General features: G+C 39.4%; 3 protein-coding genes across 11 annotated transcripts in view; 1 reads left to right on the top strand and 2 right to left on the bottom strand.

The window, feature by feature from the left end:
* Positions 1-9729, top strand: part of LOC129720848 (carbohydrate sulfotransferase 11) — a 46539-nt gene extending 36810 nt beyond the window's left edge. The window contains exons 3-6 of one of the 2 annotated variants that reach the window (XM_055672680.1): positions 8025-8286; positions 8393-8598; positions 8659-8826; positions 8892-9729. In XM_055672680.1, the coding sequence (XP_055528655.1) occupies positions 8025-8286; positions 8393-8598; positions 8659-8826; positions 8892-9284 (1029 nt within the window). In that variant the 3' untranslated portion in view covers positions 9285-9729. The remainder of the gene's footprint in view (positions 1-8024; positions 8287-8392; positions 8599-8658; positions 8827-8891) is intronic. The other variant, XM_055672681.1, reaches the window with a different exon arrangement.
* Positions 1-10665, bottom strand: part of LOC129720847 (uncharacterized) — a 49579-nt gene extending 38914 nt beyond the window's left edge. For both annotated transcript variants that reach the window (XM_055672679.1, XM_055672678.1), the window contains exon 1: positions 9776-10665. In XM_055672679.1, coding sequence (XP_055528654.1) covers positions 9776-10581 — 806 coding nt within the window. In that variant the 5' untranslated portion in view covers positions 10582-10665. The remainder of the gene's footprint in view (positions 1-9775) is intronic.
* A 1877-nt stretch (positions 10666-12542) lies between these two features.
* Positions 12543-20445, bottom strand: part of LOC129721144 (transcription initiation factor TFIID subunit 4) — a 36762-nt gene continuing 28859 nt past the window's right edge. For 6 of the 7 annotated variants that reach the window (XM_055673343.1, XM_055673345.1, XM_055673344.1 and 3 more), the window contains 4 exons: positions 14221-15225; positions 13988-14161; positions 13798-13923; positions 12543-13738 (listed from right to left, as the gene is read on the bottom strand). In XM_055673343.1, the coding sequence (XP_055529318.1) occupies positions 13580-13738; positions 13798-13923; positions 13988-14161; positions 14221-15225 (1464 nt within the window). In that variant the 3' untranslated portion in view covers positions 12543-13579. The remainder of the gene's footprint in view (positions 13739-13797; positions 13924-13987; positions 14162-14220; positions 15226-20445) is intronic. The other variant, XM_055673349.1, reaches the window with a different exon arrangement.

Genomic DNA, 20445 nt, shown 5'->3' on the forward strand with positions numbered 1-20445 from the left:
AAAAAAATTGCATAATGAACCGGAAAGACCGGTAGCTTTTCTGAAGTTCTCAATACGACGGGTGGTCAACTTTTATAGAATTTTGAGAGGCTCAAGATTCCATTCAACAACAGAAGGTCAAACAAACAGGTTGATGCTATCTTCATTAAAATAATATGTTTTTTTTTCACTGAATGAATCCACTTACCGTGAAAAGAAGTCAATTTTACTTCGAAAAAATGGACTATCCACATTCTGCATTGACAGATTTTTAACGATTTTGATTTTGTTTCTTATTAGTGCCAGAATTTTGTTACCTATTATTTTTTATTTAATTACCGGATTTATGTTTTTTTTGGAAGCTCCTTCATTCAACGCAGAGAATAGTTTGAAACACGGCCCTCTATTAATTTTTATGGACCACTGTTAATTTTATCCAACATTTGTTTGTCATAGTCATGTTTCTTCATGATAACGATAGAAGACAGGTTTTTCATGCATAATTCTTTCGTAAAATTCATTTACATAGTATATGCCTTGAGCAATTCCATGAAAAATGTCCCAATTTTAATATATTTTTCATTGTCATTCTTGATTTGGCTGAAACATTGCACAGATATTCCTATGGAATGAAAATTTCATATTGTGCTGTTGGTACACGGTACACGTCTTGTACAATCAATGTGTCTTCCCGATTCGCACAAATTTTGCACTAAAACCGCACAATAAATGTGTGAAATGCATAACGCAACAGTTTTACTGCGAATACATTGACATAGATTGAAATAAGAGTATATATCATATACACGAGAATCGTGATGTTCCGATAAACTTCAGTTCCGGGCGAACGATCATTTTGGGGCGCTCGAAAAATCGTGCTTCATTTTCGTGCGCCGGTTCCTATGAACGACTTGCTCATCCCTAATATTCTCTGCAGCCAAAACATCCTTCAGCGATCCATGTTCCCCCAGACAACTTAGTGACGCTGGTGCCAGTAACGTGGAATTATATGCATATGAATAAAACCAGAGTCATAGATAAATGCAAAATGTTTGAACAAACTTAATGTCCTTTTAATTGATTCATTTAAAAATGACCGGATTATTGAAAGTGCAGTTGATATATTCATAAATCTAGTCAATACTCAAGGTAAGGTAAGGTAAGATTGCTGGTTGCACTGTTATAACGAGAGCAACCTTTTGAAAAACATTATCAATACCAGTACAAATCAACATGATGATACTAACACCAGTTGAAAGTTTTTAAGTGTAGTAGTTTGGAGCTGCGGAGCAGAGTTTAGAGCATGATTTGCATTATGCCCAACACGCAATCATTGCACTGGCTCCAAACTACATCAATAAATGCGCTACGGCGACATCCACAAATTACGTAACGCAAAAAACCCGATTTTTAGACCCCCACCCCCCATATGTAACGAAACGTAACGCCAACACCTACCCCCCATAAAAATTACGTAACGCTGCAAAAATGCTCGTTTTTGGAGAATCTCTCCAGAGATTTTTCGTTACGTAACGTTTAACTCACCCCCCCTCCCCTGTGTAACAAATCGTAACGCTCAAGGATACCCCCCCCCTATGAGCGTTACGTCATTTATGGATGCCGCCTAAAAACGCACAATTTTGTACTGGCTTCGCACCATTCAATTTTTGCGTGTATATTCTTTTTTTCAAATCACGACTAATTTGCGAAAAGGGGTTTATGTAAAAAGGGTATTGATAATTACAAACATTTTTAGAGCCAGAACGGTTCGTTTGAGTGGTGTGACGACTTCGGCAAAGTTGTAGATAATAATTTTGTCTCTTTGAAAAAAAAAACCTACACCGTAAAAACAAATCTTCTATTTCAACAAAAAAAAAACCAAATTCTTCTTATTTTAAAAATCTCATTAAAAATATTTGTTTTTAAACTACAGAACTTTAGTTGAACATTGATGGTTGTCTGATCAAGGAGAAATGAGAAACAAAAAAGTTTAAATGTGTCAAAAACAAGAAAAAATAAAGCCAGAACAGTTTGTTTGGTTGGTAAAATGTCTTCGGCGACAGTAATTTGCCCTTCCAGGCAAAATATACACCATAAAACATAACATAATTATAAATTTGGTATCTCAAAAAAAAACTCACCTTTCGAGAATTTATTATGTTTCTACGAAAACTACACACTGTAAGCTAACCAATAGTTGACTGAACTCGGAGAAATAAAATAAAATGAAATTTGTCAAAAGAAAGGTTTTTTACAAATTTTTTGAACAGTGCATGTTTTTTTGGAACTACCAATGTCATTTTTTTAATGAGAAAGTAAAAAAATAAGATTCTAATTTCTACTTTGTGAATTTTAAGAGTTGATCGCTGTTTAACACTTTGAAGCTACGTCCTTTAAAATTCTCGAAATTCTATATTCTTCTCCACTTTTTAATTCTATCGCTTACATGAGCTGAAAAATATTAGGCCTTCTAACGAAAAAGAATTTTTGTATTCTTGTTAAAGTGATGCGATTATTGTACCGATCCTCTAATATTGTTTTGTTACCTACATAGTGCTGCGTATCAGGCCCTTCATTTTATCGGTCATATCACAAGCAGAAAGAGCAGGAGCGTTGTCTTGATGAAAGAGGAATTTTTTTTTCGCCATTTAAGGCGAATTGTGTTTACCTTGACTCTTACGTTCAATCTATCCAATAATGTACGATAACATTGTTTATTGATTGTTTTACCATGTTCGATGAAGATTATGCCTTGCGAACCCCAAAAAATACAGGTCTTTAACGGCTGAATGTTGTGTTTTTTGGACACTTCGGTCGACTTTTACTAGGCCAAAACTACTCTGCCAACTGCCAGAAACAATGCCTGAATCTGCGTCGAATGTTTGACACATTGGTCATTTCGATCATGTTCATAAATGATATGACCAATAGGATGGCTCCTAAAAATAGATTGATACATGATAATGGTAGGAAATTTTCCTGGGAAAAACTCTTCTGAAGACCGTAAGGTGCTGCGATACTTGTAGAAAAAGTTATTCACCCCAAACTGCTTGAATGTCTGACGAACGGCTCACTATTGAATTTTACTAGGAATACTGCTGCAGCATGGTGTTTGTTTATGCGATTCATTTTGACGTTGCTCGCGGTGAAGCTGAAGCAGCACAGAATGGTTCAAAATGATCGATGTACTAAGCAAAATGAAAACTAAACAGAAATCGTTTTCGTAGTAAACTGTCATCGTCCGGTTTTAGCTCTCCGGCCGGTTTTACAAGCCGCAACCGTAAACCAAAACCACTCAAAAGTTATGAACGAGGAACAAAGAAATTCGGACTAGAACAATCGGCACATATCCACGCGACGAAAACGGACTAACGATTGGGAACTCGGGACGTGAAACTGCCGATCTCTCAATTTCCTAGGGAGCACTCGAGTGCTCTCCGAAGTATTGAAATCCCGCAGATTCGACGTCGTAGCGCTGCATGAGGTGTGCTTGAAGGGCTCAATGGTACGTATATTCCGGAATGATCATGCCATCTACCAGAGCTGCGGCAACAACCATCAGCCGGGGACAGCTTTTATAGTGGTGGGCGAGATGCAGAAACGGGTGATTAAGTGGTGGTTAATCAGCCCTCGAATGTGCAGGTTGAGAATAAAGGGCCGGTTCTTCAACATCAGCATCATAAACGTGCACAAACATGATATCACGATCGTCACCGGGGATTTCAACGCTCAGGTCGGCCAGGAGGAGGAATACAAACCGGTGATTGGAAGGTTCAGCGCACACCAGCTGACCAACTAAATGGGCCTAAGACTTATCGACTTAACCATCTCCAAGAACATGGCCATGCGTGGTACCTGCTACCAGCACAACCTCCTTCACAAGTACAACTGTAAGTCACTAGTTAAGATGCGCTCAAAACTCTCCGTTGATAACAACATTCGGTACCGACGCCCGCCCCGGTTAGATCTCACGCGACTGGAGCAGCCTAACGTCGTCGAAAATTACGCGCTTTCGCTCGAAGCTGCACTGTCGAAAGAAGACCAGCTTGAGGTAGCTTCTCTCGAGGACTGTTGGAACACCATCAAAACAGCCACCAACAGCGTAAGGGGCCATCCACATACCACGTGGACAGATTTTTAACTAGGAAATTGGACTGTGGGAACTATCGTGCGATCACCATCCTGAATGCCGCCAACAAAGTGCTTTCCTATTCATCGACTTCGAAACCGGGTATGACACTATCGACCGAAAAGAGCTATGGAGGGTCATGGATGAAAACGGCTTTCCGGGAAAGACTGATAAAGTCTACGGTGGATGGGACGTAGTGCTGTATGCGGTTTTCGGGTGGATTGTCGGATCCATTTGAATTCCGTACAGAGCTTCGACAGGGTGATGGCCTCTTCTGCCTGCTATTCAACATAGCGCTACATGGTACGATGAATCGAGCGGACATCAACACACGGGGTACGATATTCAACAAATCCAGTCATTTGCTTTGCTGATGACATGGACATTATCGGCAGACTAAACTAAACCAGACTAAAACGGGAAGCAGCGAGGATTAGGTTGCAGATAAATACGTCTAAAACGAAGTATATACTAGCCGGCAAAACCGAAGCCGACCGACAACGCCTAGGCAGTAGTATTACGATCGACGGCGGTGAGTTCAAAGTAATGAACGAGTTTGTCCATCCTGGTCACTGGCAAGCGAGGACAATGATACCAGCCGTGAGATCCAGAGGCAAATTATCAGCGGAAGTCGTGTCTACAAATTGCTCCACAAGCAATTGCGACTGAACAGCTTAAGCCCATACGATCCATCAGTAAAGTTTTTCTCTTACTGATATTGTCTGATTTTTTTTACGAAAAGTAGGTACTCTACAGTCATGTAATTTTCACATAGGCGCAACTAAACTAGCTGGATTTCACGTTTTTGAACATAACAGGCAAACTAATAATCCGATTGCAAAACAAATCAATAGGGTCTTATGGGGAAACAAGACCTTCCATTTGACACTGATTTTTGAAAATCGGTCCAGCCATCTCTGAGAAACATGAGTGAGATTAAACAGTCTTTAGAACACGTTTCTTTTCATAACTTTTAAACCACAAGTTCAATCTTCATACAATTCAAAAGTTAAGGGTTTTTCAGGTAGCCCGTTCATTTGAAACCAATCTTGTTCAAATCGGTTGTGTAGTTTTCGAGATAATGATGTTTTATGATTTTTAAATTTTGATACATAACCTCTGAACTAAGAACCCGATTACAATGAAATTTAATAGGGTCTTATGGGGCAACTAGACCTTTCATTTGCAATTAATTCGGTCCAGCCATCTCTGAGAAAAGTGAGTGAGAATAAAAATCTGCACATACACACACACATACAGAAAATGCTCAGCTCGTCGAGCTGAGTCGAGTGATATATGCCATTCGGCCCTTTGGAGCACTTTTATACTTCCGGTTTTGCAAGTGATTGCTATACCTTTCTAGGAGAAAGGCAAAAACGCCTGCAAAACAGATGGAAACTGCTTAAAATAGGTTCGGGGTGATTGGAATAGTGTCGCTCGATTGGTAACTTTAATTGATTATTGTTAAAGTTTGCTGACTTAGTTTTACAATCTGAAAACAAATTCTGACAGACAAAACGATAGAGAATATATTGATATACTACTGTTTGAATTTCACCCAACACATTTCGAGTATTTCGTCTGAATACACAGGCGGTTCCTAAAGCTGCTTAGAATATGTTCCCTACCCTAATTGTATTTGAATTTTATTCAATTTAAATGGTCATTCTAAATTTAAAAGCTTACAATAAATAATTTCGTAAATGTATCAAGTTATTTGGATTTTAAATTGAGAAAATCAGAGAAAAAACTCATTGTACAGTAAATCGAAACTGAACTAAATTTTCGCCCCAAATAATTTTTGGATTGAAACTGGACATTATTCCTGAGCTTTTGAAAAACCTAAATTAATCCACCTTGCGGTCAGACTCAGCCTTTCTCATTCAAACTTATTATTTATAAAAATAGATTTACATGAATGCTTAAATCCAATATATTCACTCTTTGGGTTCTAAAATATTGATGTTGTAATTGAAGTATAAAATATGAAATTTGACGTAATGTTAGTGCTTAAGACATAGCGAAATAAAAGAAATGACTTTTAATTTCGAACAATTTAATCACGACCGATACCGGGAATGTTCAAATAGTACGATACCACATTTAAATCACGTTGAGGCCATATATATTGATCAAAGTAGGTATAGTTTTAAATAGTTTTGAAGTTTTTTTTCTTTCCAAAACTTCTGAACCACATATCAAATTGTTATGAAATTTGTTATTTGTAAGTTTGAGAGATGACTCGTTCGTATGACACTAGTTATGTTCAAATATGTCGTGTAATACTTGAGATAACAGACTTTCGTTATTTTAACAATTTAATACATAACGGTTGCTTAAGTTCGATTATAATCATATGAAAAGGGAACGTATAGGGCAGTCAAGCTTTGAAACCACGTGTTCAATCATAATTCATCAGTTAACCTTTAAATAGCCCGTTCATCTGATATCAATATTGTTCAAATCGGTTGTGTAGTTTCTAAGATAATGAAGTTTCGTGATTTTCACATTTCGATACATTACAGACGAAGTTACAGTCCTATTACAGTAAAATTCAATAGGGTATTATGAGGCAGCTAGACCTTTCATTTGACACTAATTTTGTGGAAATCGGGTCAACCATCTCTGAGACAAGTGAGTGAGTTTATGTAGTCTTCGGAAAATGTTTCTTTTCATAGTTGGATTTCACATTTTTAAACATAACAGGCAAAGTAATAATCCGTTTGCAAAAAAAAATCAATAGGGTCTTATGGGGCAACAAGACCTTCCATATGACACTTATTTTATGGAAATCGGTTCAGCCATCTCTTAGAAAAGCGAGTGCATTTAAGTAGTCCTCGGAATATGTTTCTTTTTAAAGCTGGTTTTCACATTTTTAAACATAACAGGCAAAGTGAAAGTCCGATTGCAAAAAAAAATCAATAGGGTCTTATGGGGCAACAAGACCTTCCATATGACACTGATTTTGTGGAAATCGGTCCAGCCATCTCTGTGAAACATGAGTGAGATTAAACACTCTCCAGAACACGTTTCGGTAAATAACTTTTGAACCACAAGTCTAATCTTCATGAAATTCAAAAGTTAATGGTTTTTTAGGTAGCCCGTTCATTTAAAACCAATTTTGTTAAAATCGGTTGAGTAGTTTCTGGGATATTGATGCTTCGTGACTTTCACATTTTTAAACATAACCTCTAAATCAAAAATCCGATTACAATAAAATTCAATAGGGTGTTATGGGGCAACTAGACCTTTCATTTGCAATTAATTTCATGAAAATTGGTCCAGCCATCTTTGAGAAAATCGAGTGAGATTGGGAGAGCGTTACACACACACACACACACATACACACACACATACAGAAAATGCTCACCTCGTCGAACTGAGTCGAATGATATACGAGATTCTACCCTCTGGGGCACTTTTATACCTTTGGTTTTTCCAGTGATTGCTATACCTTTCTAGGAGAAAGGCAAAAAAGATTTTTTTTCAACATTTTTCAGAATAATCAAATTTTAGTGATACAAAATCATTTTAATAGTAATTTCAATTCATGAAACACTTGGTGACAAACTTGCTTATTGCATCCGTTTTTTGAGATATTTCAATATTAGGTTTGAAAATTTTGAACTATTTATGATAAGCTGTTTTGCGAGTTATTTGTGGTTCACCTCTGATTTTCACTTTATGGTGAAATTCTGCATTGTTTAGAACTCTAAAAGGGATTATGCTTTTTTTCCAGTATCTAGGCAAACATCGTGATTTTTTTCTTTTCAGTAATTCACTACATTTCATTCCATTACTAGCACAGTTGTCTATCCATTCCGTTACTGCCAATGGCATCCTGCCGGTGATTACAATTCTTGTGTATGATGTACTTTATATTATTCCTTTTTTTTTTCTCTGTACACTTTCACAGTACGGTGCAGGCACCAATGGCTCACGACATCCGCTACAATTCCACGCGGTGCACCACCCTGCCCTGCAGGGGCATCGTGGCCACAATGGTGGTCACCAAGCGCAGCACACCGATCGCAAACAGTTACAGCAGCTGCAGAGGACCATTAAGAATAGCACGGGTAACCAGTATCCGACGGACCTAGAGTACATAAAGCACCGGATGGAGCAACGAGTGGCACGTTTGAGTGAAAAGTGCTCCGAGTATAGATTGAATGAACCGAGTAAGCATTAGTTATTTCTGTGATGTCCTTGCCATAAAGTAAAACCGAACAAAAACTCATTATTTTCTCTTTTTTTTTGCATCCATTGTTGGGACTGTAAACCTAGAGCAAAACTATAAACCTAAAGCGTGGGAATATCTCATCAATCACGAGTATCATCTGGTATGGTGCAACGTTTTCAAGGCTGCCTCCACCTCTTGGATGTACAACTTCAACCTACTGGCCGGTTACCCACCGGAATTCCTTCGAAAAACCAAAGATGTGCCACTGCAACTAGCACGCCAAAGGTATCCTCGTCCGTCGGTAGAAGTGGTAAGAGAAATATTTGCCTCTGTCTGTCAGATTTCTCAGCAGATGTGTTATCAATTATAGCTCCAGGATGCCATCAATAGCTCAATTTCATTCCTAATCGTACGGCATCCGTTCGAAAGACTGGTTAGCGCTTACAAGGATAAGATCCAATACGCTCTGCCGAACTCACACCACCACAAGCTCGGCGTTCGTATTATTCAAAAATATCGGAAAGTCATCAAGGGTCAGGTACGCCGAATTAATTACGTCAATGTCGTTCAGCTACAGTCATAACAAAGAACCATTCTTTGCAGCAGCCCTGGAACACACAGAAGTATCCCACCTTTCCGGAATTTGTCAATTACTTGCTGGACGAAGTGCGGCACCCACACGCCGAGATCGACATGCACTGGATCCCGGTGACGTACTTCTGTACCCCTTGTTTCTTCCACTACGATGTGATAGCCAAGTTCGAGACACTGCAGGAAGACCAGTCCTACCTGATCTCGGTGGCCAAGTTAGGAGACATTGTTAAGCCCCAATGGAAGAACGCCGGTAAAGGGGCCCATACTAATGAAGTAGTACTGAAACTTTTCGCTACCCTGGACGAGAACCAACTGCGAGGCCTGTACGAATATTATCGTTACGATTTCGAACTGTTTGGGTATAGCGCCGAGGAGTACTTCAACGCCAGAGAACCATTTTAATTCGTCAAATTACTACATTACACTATTCTAGTGAGACCAATTAGAAGCGCGCAAATGAGAGCAGCTGTTTTAAGCAAACTTATCTTTAAAATAGGCATCGAACGTTGAAGCAAGTTCGCAGAATCAAAAACAAAGCGATTTTTTTTCCTAGCGGAACCAGAACGTATTTTTATATCGCAAAAGACATCAATTTTAGACGTCCAATAGATTTGTAGGGTAAATAAATCTGATAACTGTTTCGCTCGCTAGGATAGGATTAGCTCGGTTGCGTTAGATTTACGGGAAAGGGAGACAATATCCGCTGCGACCGAGATTGATAACCCTTAGGCTTTTCCTACTACTGTTGTAGCAAACAGAGTAAGGCTTGAAACACAATTTTGAATAATAATAATACGCATCGTTTGTTGAACTGTTTTTTAAACGAAAAAGTAAAATCCAAGCATGATTTAGATGTTAATTTAACAAAGAACTACAAAGAAACTCGGGCCTACCTTTTGTAAGTGCAGTTAAAAATCGGAATCCCCAGTACCAGCTGTTCGTTGTGCACTTTTATCCAAACATCGCCGTACTTTACCAGGGGACGTTTTTCGTCAGGGTTCTCAGTTCGAAGCAGACCGGGCACTTGCTTGAATCTGTCGTTGAGCCGCTCAAATAATTCTCCTGTCGTCGAACGAATCGTGGCCAGCTCGGCTCGGCTTTTATTGGTTTGCTCCCTCAGGGTCTTCAGAGTGTCTTCGAAACAGGTGAAGTTGTTCACACAATTTTCGGTGCCTTCGGTTTTGTAGGACTGGAAGTCAGTAACAATTGGATCTAGTTGGTATTCCACATAAATCTTAACCACAGGAAGCCCGGGACAGTCTTCTCTCCCGGTGATTTCATGCTTGATGTAACGTTCATACGTTTCAATGTGGACATATTTCACAGCCGGTTGGTCTTTTCTCTCAACAATCACCAGCTTGTGATCGATTGAAACAAGATAGAATATCTTCCGCTCGATACCGTCGTTTGAACGGAATACAGCCAATGAAACTTCATTCTTGCCAGCCAGTGCAGGATTCTCATCCGGTGAGATGGTTCCAAAAAAACTGTACACAGATGTTGATTCGTGTTTGTGCAAAAACTTCTCCAAATCAATCGTACTCAAAATAGCGCGCTCTTTAACTTCTAACATGCGGTAACTCTTTGTTATTAGAACAAGCACTGAATATTTCCGGTGTAAAGCGATTCGTTCGACATAGAGTAACTGATCGAGTAAACATCTTGGAATTTCTTCGCGATAATCACTGTTTGAGGACATATTTTCCTGAGAAACTTCAGCACTTCAAACGGAAAGACGGCCGGCACACATAAGAAATAAAACAAACACAATGTGAATAAAAGAAAAACAGATTGATATGCACGTTCATTGCTTAATAATAAAATTTAGGTAAAATCATCATTTATTCAGCCCCGATTACACTAGGCGAGTCTGTTCTGAACAGGGGGCTCTTGTGGCTGTAAAACTCCATACATTTTCCATCTACCACTCTTTGATTCTGGCACCAGCGTTTCTGGTACCCACTTTTTGGTTGATTTGCCCTAAAACAAGTAAAATAGAGTAAACGTCCCATTTTGTCGGTAGACTTATTCTCGAGTGAATGCCGTTTTAGATGAAAGAAATACAAGAGCTCAACATTTGAATATTGTCACACACGCGTGTTGTCACAATCAGCCAATCACGTTTGGAGCAAAAAACCTGGAGCAAACCGAGGTATCATCTTGGCCACTCTTCTCTCAGGCTGTAAGCGAATGAAGGCCTAAACACAACGGATACGTTTGCGTTGCGTTGACGTTAATTTGACAGAAAATGTATGGGCTAACTGTTTAGGCCTTGAATCTACCTACTCAGAAAAAAATCCGAATTTAGCACTAGCAATCTTTGAACACAGAGTACTGAAAAATGTAATAAAAATAGGTTGACATCATGTACACAAAAACTTAGAGTATTTTTTTCTAATACGACCTTCTGCTCAACTCGACAGTTGCAGGAGTTGAGTTTATGGTCTTGTGTAATGGAGCCCGAATGTGTGAAAAATACCTACGCCATTTGAGAAAATTATTTATGGGTTTAAAAAATATTTTCATTCTTGGAAATTACTTAACCTAAAAGGTTTGCAAAGTATAATTCAAATCTGGGACAGTCGGGAGAATCGGATGATAGGTCATTCGAGATGGAAGTCGTCTATTGTAAATCTTGGAAGAAACTTGGAAGAAATCTAGGAAAGGTTGAAAAACTGTGAGCAATATTCAGTAAATTTTAGTTAATCAAAAAAAAAGTATCTATTATCAGTATCTATGAATAATCATCGGTGCTTATTACGGGAGTCACTTCACGGTGAAATATATTCCACTTTCACGTTTGCTTCACTTTTTGAGACCTATTTCCGATTTCACTTCACTGTCAATCTCACTCCACGGAGGTAATTTTTGTCACCTCAATTCGGGTTATTCGCGTTGAAAGAGATTTTGAAGGCTGTTCGCACCTACGGGAACACTCATATGTAATTGTCAAAATGTGCGTGATGACAAAAGCAAAAATATATCCTTCCTTCTTTTTCGCATGCAAAAACCAAACAAATATCAGCAACACCGTCAACGCGAATTGAGGTGGAAACAGGAATAGGTCTCAAAAAGTGAAGTGAGCGTGAAAGTGAAATATATTTCATCGTGAAGTGACTCCCGTAATAAGCATCGACAAATAGAGCAGCTACTGGACAATCAGTCATTCAGCGATACTATTTGTTAGATTTTCCTTTTTTAGACTTTACTAAGGCGACATCCATAAATTATGGAACGCAAAAAACCCAATTTTTGGACCCCCACCTTCCCCATATTCAACGGAACGTAACACCAACCCCCCCCCCCCTCCGTAAAAATTACGTAAAGCTATAGAAGAATTTCCTTGCTTGAAATGCTCGTTTTTGGAGAGTCTCTCCAGAGATTTTTCATTACGTAACGCTGAACTCACCTTCCCCCTCCCCAGTGTAACAAATCGTAACGCTCAAGGACACTCCCTCTCCCACCTATGAGCGTTACGAAATTTATGGATGTCGCCTGAGACTTAACAAATCAATTTTTTGGCTATAATTGTTGTCACGCACGACTATATCTGACGTTGTACCAGCAGATCGACTTGAAGGAAATGGGTAACGATAAATCCCCCTACATTTATTACACGGGGCAGACCAGGATTCTTCCTTTTATAGCAACGACAACCGATTTCTGAGTTTTGCATCATTATTTATTCTTTATAAGAAAAGGTATCTCTATTGTTGATCTTTCCTTAACGTTCTCTGTTTTCATTTTGTCCTTAAAGTTTCGTTTCATTAAATTAGATTTGAATGAAAAGATTTTTAAACATAAATAATGGGCATTTTGCATTTTTTTTTGCAGAAACAATTAGATAGTATTATCAGTTTTTAGTGATATAATCACAAAGAAAGCTTGTTACACATTGACTCTTCGTCAATCTACTCTATAACATATCCGACGAATTTCAGCAAAAAATTTTTTTTTTCGTATTGATACCGTCAGCCGGGGTGAGATTGACCCATTCAACCCGCGACTTTTTAGCCATCTCTTTCGAGTCAGAAGACTAGACTTCCGTGTCGTGTGGTCGCCATAGGATGGCTAACAAACAATGGGTTTGTATGGCACAATCTCACCCCGGCTTACGGTACATAAATTTCTCAGATGAGTTGTACCTACTATCCAAATTTATTTTCCAGTGCGAGAAATTTTTCGCTACCGGACGTTTTTTTTTATCTCTCCTTTGTTGGTATTGGCTTATCAATTATAAATAAACAATGCTGGCGACCAATTGTTTAGTTGCTCTTCCGCACAGAATTGAAAAAATAACTATTTACAAAATTCCCTAAAGGCAAACACGCACAAACATAAACATTCTGCGGCTCAGTCTATGCCATTTTTTTCTCGTGTCCGTTTTTGCATACCAATATCTATCCCTTTGTTTTTCATTTTCTTTGAACTAGACCTGACATTAAGATGAAACGCTTTATGGACCGGTTAGTTCCGTTCCGTCGCCAAACTGGAGCATCCCGCGTTTGGATTTAAAACAACCCAATCGATGAAAGGAACCAAACACCCTTCGTCCTCCAGGATCTGCGCCGATTGTCTGACTATCTGACGATCGGCAGCATCTGCCCGCAGGGCCATTCCGGACGTCCGGAAGCGTCGTTTGCTTCTCAGTGCAGAATGACCACCCCGATTATCACCACCGTTCGCACCACAATCGATCACTTAAGGTAGGCCTTGTACAGCATTTGACTTCTGCAGCTTTCCTTCTCCTGCTCCAGATAAAACAGCATATCGCGCAGATTCACCCGCTTGATACGAGGCCTGAGTGGTGTAGATGCTTTCCCGCTTACGACGCCACCGATTCCGGACGTTCCAGGCTGCAGGAGATTTATCAATTATTATTTCTTATTTATTTGATCAGAATTATAATACTCACAGTTACAGCCGTCGTTGCTCCTTCTTCGAGCTTAGGTTTCTTGCGTGGTCCAATTGCTTGCAAAGCCGTCAGATTAGCATCCCGCTGCCGAAGCTCTTCCATTTCTGCTCGTTGCATTTCTTTTGCCTATATGAAATGGATTTCAATCAATATCAAACAATAGTCACCTACGGATAGCGGAAAATTTTACCTTAGCTTTTAGTTTCGCTTGCTCGGGGTCCTCAGTTTTCGATCGGGATTTAGCCGCCCGCATGAGCATTTCTCTTTCCTGTTCCTCGTGTCGCTTTTGCTCTGCCTTGTCAAGTTCCTCCAGAAATTTGATCTGCCCCCGAACGTCCTTTGTCACTTCGTAGCGAGGATCAACCTAATGAATTTTTAAATAGCGTTCAGTATCAATCATACCACTCAGTTCCTAATTGTTACCTTAATTATATCAATTCGATGTTCCGCAATTACCGCTAGTTTTTCAACAACGTTTTTCAGTCGTTCTTGGCAGGCGTGTGATATTAGAACGGCAACCTCACTGCTCGGCTCCTCCAGTCCGTATCGTGCGATAATACTTCGGATTTTCGCCTGCAGCGCGGGCATGTGCAGAAATACCTCATCCTTGCAAGACCGGATCTGGGTCCCCACGAACTCTGTCGAGCCGAGAATGCGTTGGGTTTCCTCGGCCAAATTGACGCCACCCATTGCCGCGACGTCGTTGATGTCATCGTCCCCGTACATGGAGGAAGACACGTGATGCTGATAAAAAGAAGATTGCATTGAAGCAGCCGCTTTTTTCGCCGCGGTGGTCGGATCAGTGGAATCGGTACTAGCACTAGCGGCAGAGGCAGCACTGGCTTTCTTTTTTGAACCACCAGAAGAACTAGCTTTGACTCCCGAACTAGCTTTTGAACTGGGCACTAACGTAGCTGCGGTTGGAGTGGTGCTAATGATCGTGCCACTACTACTGTTGGATACCGAACTGACCACCACTGTTGTTGCCGGATGAAGGCTTGTGCTGATTATACTTGTAGAGTTACTACTATTACTAGCATTGTTTAGGGTGGCCACGGCTGCGGCCGCGGAAGAGCTAAGTGCCAGTGCGGGCAACGGTTGTGTTCCGGTCACAACTAGTCCGGGGGTGCCGGAGTTTGTTGTTGGTGTGGCCACAACAGACGTTGCTGCGACGACCACATTGCTGTTATTAATTGCTGTCACTTGCTTAACCTGGGTTGCAGCCGAACCGGAAGCCGCAGCAGCCGCCACTGTGACTACGGCCGGTGTTTGGCCGCGGATCGTCTTAGTGGTCACCGTCGTGTTGCCACTGACGATACTGTTGGTAGCAGCGACAGAAACGGTAGCGCGCGACACTACCGGCGTTGTGGCACGAATTTGCAGGGTCGCTGGCGTACGCGTAATCGCCGTACCGGCCGGGGCGCGAATCTATCGGTATTCAAAATGCGTTTCGGAGCAAAAACGCACCGAAGAGGGGAAGCGAACGAGAGCCGACATGGTTTGGAGAGATAAAAAGAAAGAGAAAAACAAACAACGAGGATACGTTATTTTCACATTCAGCTTTTTTTGTTGTTGTTGTTGTCAATCGATACTTGGACCTAGGCAAATAGAAATGCGAACACCCCGCCATCGAGAAAAACCAAACTATTTGAGCATTTTTTGTGGTTTTAGGATATCACACCTCCTATTCCAGATTTCTATAAGATTCTTAGAGTTAGAATCTGATCTATGATATAGGTAGTACTCACTACACTCACAAACATTTCGAATAATTATTTTCAACTGAGCATTACTGCACAATATATCTCTGGAAGTATCAGGACCCGTGAAAAAATTCTTCGGAGATTTTATTGTGACCTTGTAGCTTAAACCAAAACATTCAGCATACTTTTGTAATTTTTTTTTTCAATTTGGTTAATTTCAAAAAGACTACTAACTGCTGAGTTCATGAGTAACTTAGCAATACTCAAATCTACCCTAGATAATTACGTTCATAAATTTCATAAAACCAAGCAAAATTTTTGAATTGACAAGAAAGAAACAAATCAGTTGAGTTTCGTTACTCTCAAGATTGCTCTTTTTAAAAAAAAAATTAAGCATTTTTAGATGGTACAATTGAAAGCTGGATTTAAACAATTCAATAGTAATCTAATCGTCAGAAGTTAATATATATTGATAAACCAGCAGACGCAAGCGTAATTTCGCTGATTAGCGGCGCTAACTTGCAATTAGTGAATTTTATAAGACTAGAAATATGACCCACAGAATGAAAAATTTGCAGGGCCATGAAATGACGTCGCACCAATAACTTTAAAACAGTAGCAGGCTTTACTGTGAGTAAAGTTTTCAAAACGTTTGTTAAGCTCGAACGCATTTCCTTGGCAAGCGGGTAGTCGTGGGTTCTGAATTTCTTTTTTCCACCAGCTCACCTCGTTTAGACCTGGATCCGCAGTGGAATAAAGAAATTCGCTATCAGTAGAATCCAGACCATTCGATGTCAACGGACTTAAACGCCAATAAGCCTTCCTTTATGTTGAACTCTACAAAACTTAAATAAATCCCTAATTTGAAACTAGCCAGAGGGACATTTAATTGAACCTCTCCACGGAATGGTAATTGGTGATAATAGGGTCTATTACAGACTACGAGGCGAGCGACATGTTACTCGCCTGACCAATTACAAATGGAGAGTCAATTTTGGACGAGTGTTGGATAACTTCACGTACTCTTCGCGGTATAGACTCAACAAGGCTTCGACATATGCTGACACGAAAAATGTACCATGCTTTCTTCCGATTTCACAAAATTAGGATGAAACAGGACGGTGGTTTTTTTTTTATACAATTTTGAGGCTAGATTTCTTTTCACCTGAAAATTTTGAGCGCAAAAATCTCAGCGTCCACCTAATAAATGGCGCTTGAGTTTCTACTCTCTGCATACGCTAGCGGTGCAAAAATCGATCAAAATTTCACACATGTAATTTGAATGATTTTCGAGAAAATTATCTTTCAAAATTCGGACAAAATTCCAGCACGAACGGACATAGGTTCTCCATTGGATCGATACTGGGCCAACCAGTGCATAACTTTAATTTTTTAACTTTCAAACCATTTATTGACCGAATAGGCAGTATGTTTAGGGTCATTATCTTGCATAAAAAGCTGATTTTAAACGTAGTGTATTGTAGTAGCCAGGATTCTAGCATACATGTAATGATACATCCCCGGACCATGATACTTCTTCCACCATGTTTGAATATTTTTATAATATACTCTGGTCTGGAAGCAGAGCCCATAGGATGGCAAGCTTATTACATGAAATTATTGCAATGCTCTACAAATTTCGCATATACTCCAAACGAGATGTTCTTTAGCAAGTTCTTCAGTCGAGCTTGGAGATGATTTCTTGTAAACATAAAAACTATTCTTAAAGTTCTACTGACCAGCTGCTTCTCAATAAGTCGTCTTTAAGGGGTTATATACCTTTCTAGTTTTCAAAAAACTGAAGAAAAAATTTATTGTATTATCTTCAAATGCAACATCTTGAGAACATTTTCACAAATTTTCATGAAGATCTGAGCAATAGAAAGAAAGTTAGAGCGATTTGCAGCGCGCGTCGCCACGGCCGCATAAGCTAAACTTGGAACTCTACACGCGATTATCTCGGAATAGTGTTTTCCGAAAAATGACTTTGCCGTGATCCTGATTGCGGGAAAACTACTGAACCGATTTCCTTCATCTTTTTTTAAATGTTCGTTATTAAATTCGCCGGTCCTTGAACGATCGCTTGTTGAAACATACAGTTACATTTTGCCGCAAAAAAAACTTTTAATGCCATTTTTAGCGCTCAAAACGTGCATTTTTTGGGAAAAACGTTCCCGTTTGCACTGAAAACAAAATACTCATAAAAGCGATCGTTCAAGGACCCGGCACACTTCTAAACTAATGAAATAATATGAGATTTTTGATTTTGGTTGACCCGCTGAGTCTCTATCAGGATCACCGCAGCCTCTGCAAAAATAGATTCAAACTTCCCTCATTTCTCTCGACCAAAAAGGTATATAACCCCTTAAATGGTTCTGGAGCTCAGCACAGCTTATTTCTAATCTTCGATGCTGCCTTAAATGGACCAACATTGGACACAACAAATTCACAGTCACAGTCACGGAAAGCATTAGAAACCAGGATGTTCGTTTCTTCCAAAAAAGGCTGCAATTTTCCGACGGTCAAAATTATAAAAGCGAGGTGTTATTTAGTCCTCTTTTGAATATTAGTGATAGTTCTTTAAATTAGGGCATGCCCGGCGATTTGATAGTTGAAAAATGTTAGACTGCTTTTTCGGACATTTGGAAACACTAAGGACTAGCCAATTTCGTCGACACCAACCAACAAACGTGCCCAACAGCGCTTGTAAACGTAAGCAGTCATCGGCATATACTAGTTTGCAATCAACTCTAAGGAATAACACAATGTCGCTGAAAAATAGTATGAACAGCAGAAGTCTCAAATTACTGCCTTGAGGAACACCGGAAAAGTTGGTGAACTGCGACGAGAAGCAGGACCCAATCTGCACACGAAGAACTCTGTTACCTAAATATGAACTGAGCAATTTCGTTAGTTTTCATAAAAAAAATTCTGTGGTCAATACGATCGAAATCAGTGTATACAAATCAGTGTATGCAACATCAACTTGCACCTTCTGTTAGGGGTACTGAGGGTAAGCCCGGCACTGAGGGTAAGACCGTCACCCCTAGGATTTTACTAGAAAACGCTAATTAACTGTGTTTTGGAATATGTGAAGTGTTGGTATTTAATATTTTAGACATTTTAAGACACATCGAAGCCACCGTGAAACGTCAAACGTCAAAATAATAGACAAAACATAAGCTACTGCAGCTGATGCGTAAACGGATGTAGTTTTTCGTGAGTGGAACTTAAGCTTCCATTCATTTGAAAAGACTAAAATAATTTTTCGTTACTCTTCAATTTATTGCCTGTATTGTTGGCAATCACAGGAATTCGATCTAAGGTAAATTGAAGCGATAAATTTGTAGAAATACTCTTTTAAATAAAATATGTGCTGTCGGGGTAACACCGTCACCAAGTGCCCGACATGGTCTGAGGCTAGTTGGATATTACTGACACATATTTCTCATCTATTACCGATGTCTCGCTAATAAATAAATAAATTAATCGACTTAGAACCAAGCACTCAAGCTTTTCTGTGATTTATGAATGATTCCAAGGGTTATTAGAGGTGCCAAATGTACTGAATCAAGTCACAAAACTGACGGCTTTCCCGGTGGTATTTAAAATATGCTCCGGTGTGGTCAATGCGATACTGACTTCAATGAAACTAGTTAATAATATGATTTAAAGTGCCACATGATAGGCTTGCCGAGTAACAAATTGTTTCATTGTTCATAAATCATGTTCACCGGAACTTGTTCCGGCAATCTGCCTAGAACCAGCTAACCGACAAGAACCAAATTCAACAGTAACATACAGAAATGTACGATTTCCCATTCGGCGGTTTCCGAATTCAAATTGGTTCAGTTAGTCCGAGTTAATTCATGAACAAACATAGGTGCCGGTGTTACCCCCAAGGGGTGCCGGTTTCACCCGCACTGATTGCTAAACGTCATTTTTATCTTAGTTTCAAAACTTCACTATTCCTTGTAAAATAACAGTTTGAAAGCACTGAAAACCTTCATATCTTGTAGAAAACAATCTGGGCAATGATTTTGTGAAATAACAATATTCGCCATCAAGTGCTGCTAAAGAATCATTTTCCTTAGGGGGCCGGGCTTACCCCCAGTACCCCTACATGTGATGAAAATATATTAAAGTGAACTCCTAAAGATTTGTACAAACGAATCGGCCAGGCATGAAACTATTCTGCTCAGAGGAAATGATAGTTCATAACGTTCTTACGGTCTCCACTTTTGAAAATAGGAGACATATACGAATGCTTCCATATCGCTTGCTCAAGCGATCTACCAAATTGTTTATCTAACGTACCAAATCGTTAAAATGCGAAATAATTAACTTTGCTAATATCGGATTCTGCGCAGACCCATAAGAGTTTTCCTCACTAAACTGAACCGAACAGTCATTTTTTTCACTAAAATTCCCTTTTTTTTTCAACAATTGACACAATTATTGGCGTAAATAATAACCCCTGCCTGGTATGTCTTAAAAGTGAAAGGCACAAGACAACTTCGTATCTTTGACCGTAAAAGTAATCAAATGCATGTTCTTTTTTATCAAAATCCAAATTTGTATAGAGCCGCGTAAAAAAGCCAATTTGAGTTGAAAAAATAACGTAGAAAATCGTCCCAAAACGTTTGAACTTTGACTGAATATGATAGTGGTCAGACTAAAGGCCAAAATGCAATATTATAAATTTTCAGTATTTATACCAAAAACTGTGAATTTTCTTCAAAACTGCTATATGATTACTTTCGTCGTAAACCGGAAAACGTGATTGGAATGAGGTCGATATCCTGTACCCAAGCATGGAAAAGTTCACTCACTAGCAATATTTCATGCAAATGTGTTCTTTGATTTATCAGTTATCGTTCAACTATTTCCACTCGCGTACAAGTTTTCCATAGAAACGCTGCTGATTGTTTTTCGCTTCTAACAG

Source organism: Wyeomyia smithii, chromosome 2 (assembly GCF_029784165.1).
Source record: "Wyeomyia smithii strain HCP4-BCI-WySm-NY-G18 chromosome 2, ASM2978416v1, whole genome shotgun sequence".
NCBI classification, from domain to species: Eukaryota; Metazoa; Arthropoda; class Insecta; order Diptera; family Culicidae; genus Wyeomyia; species Wyeomyia smithii.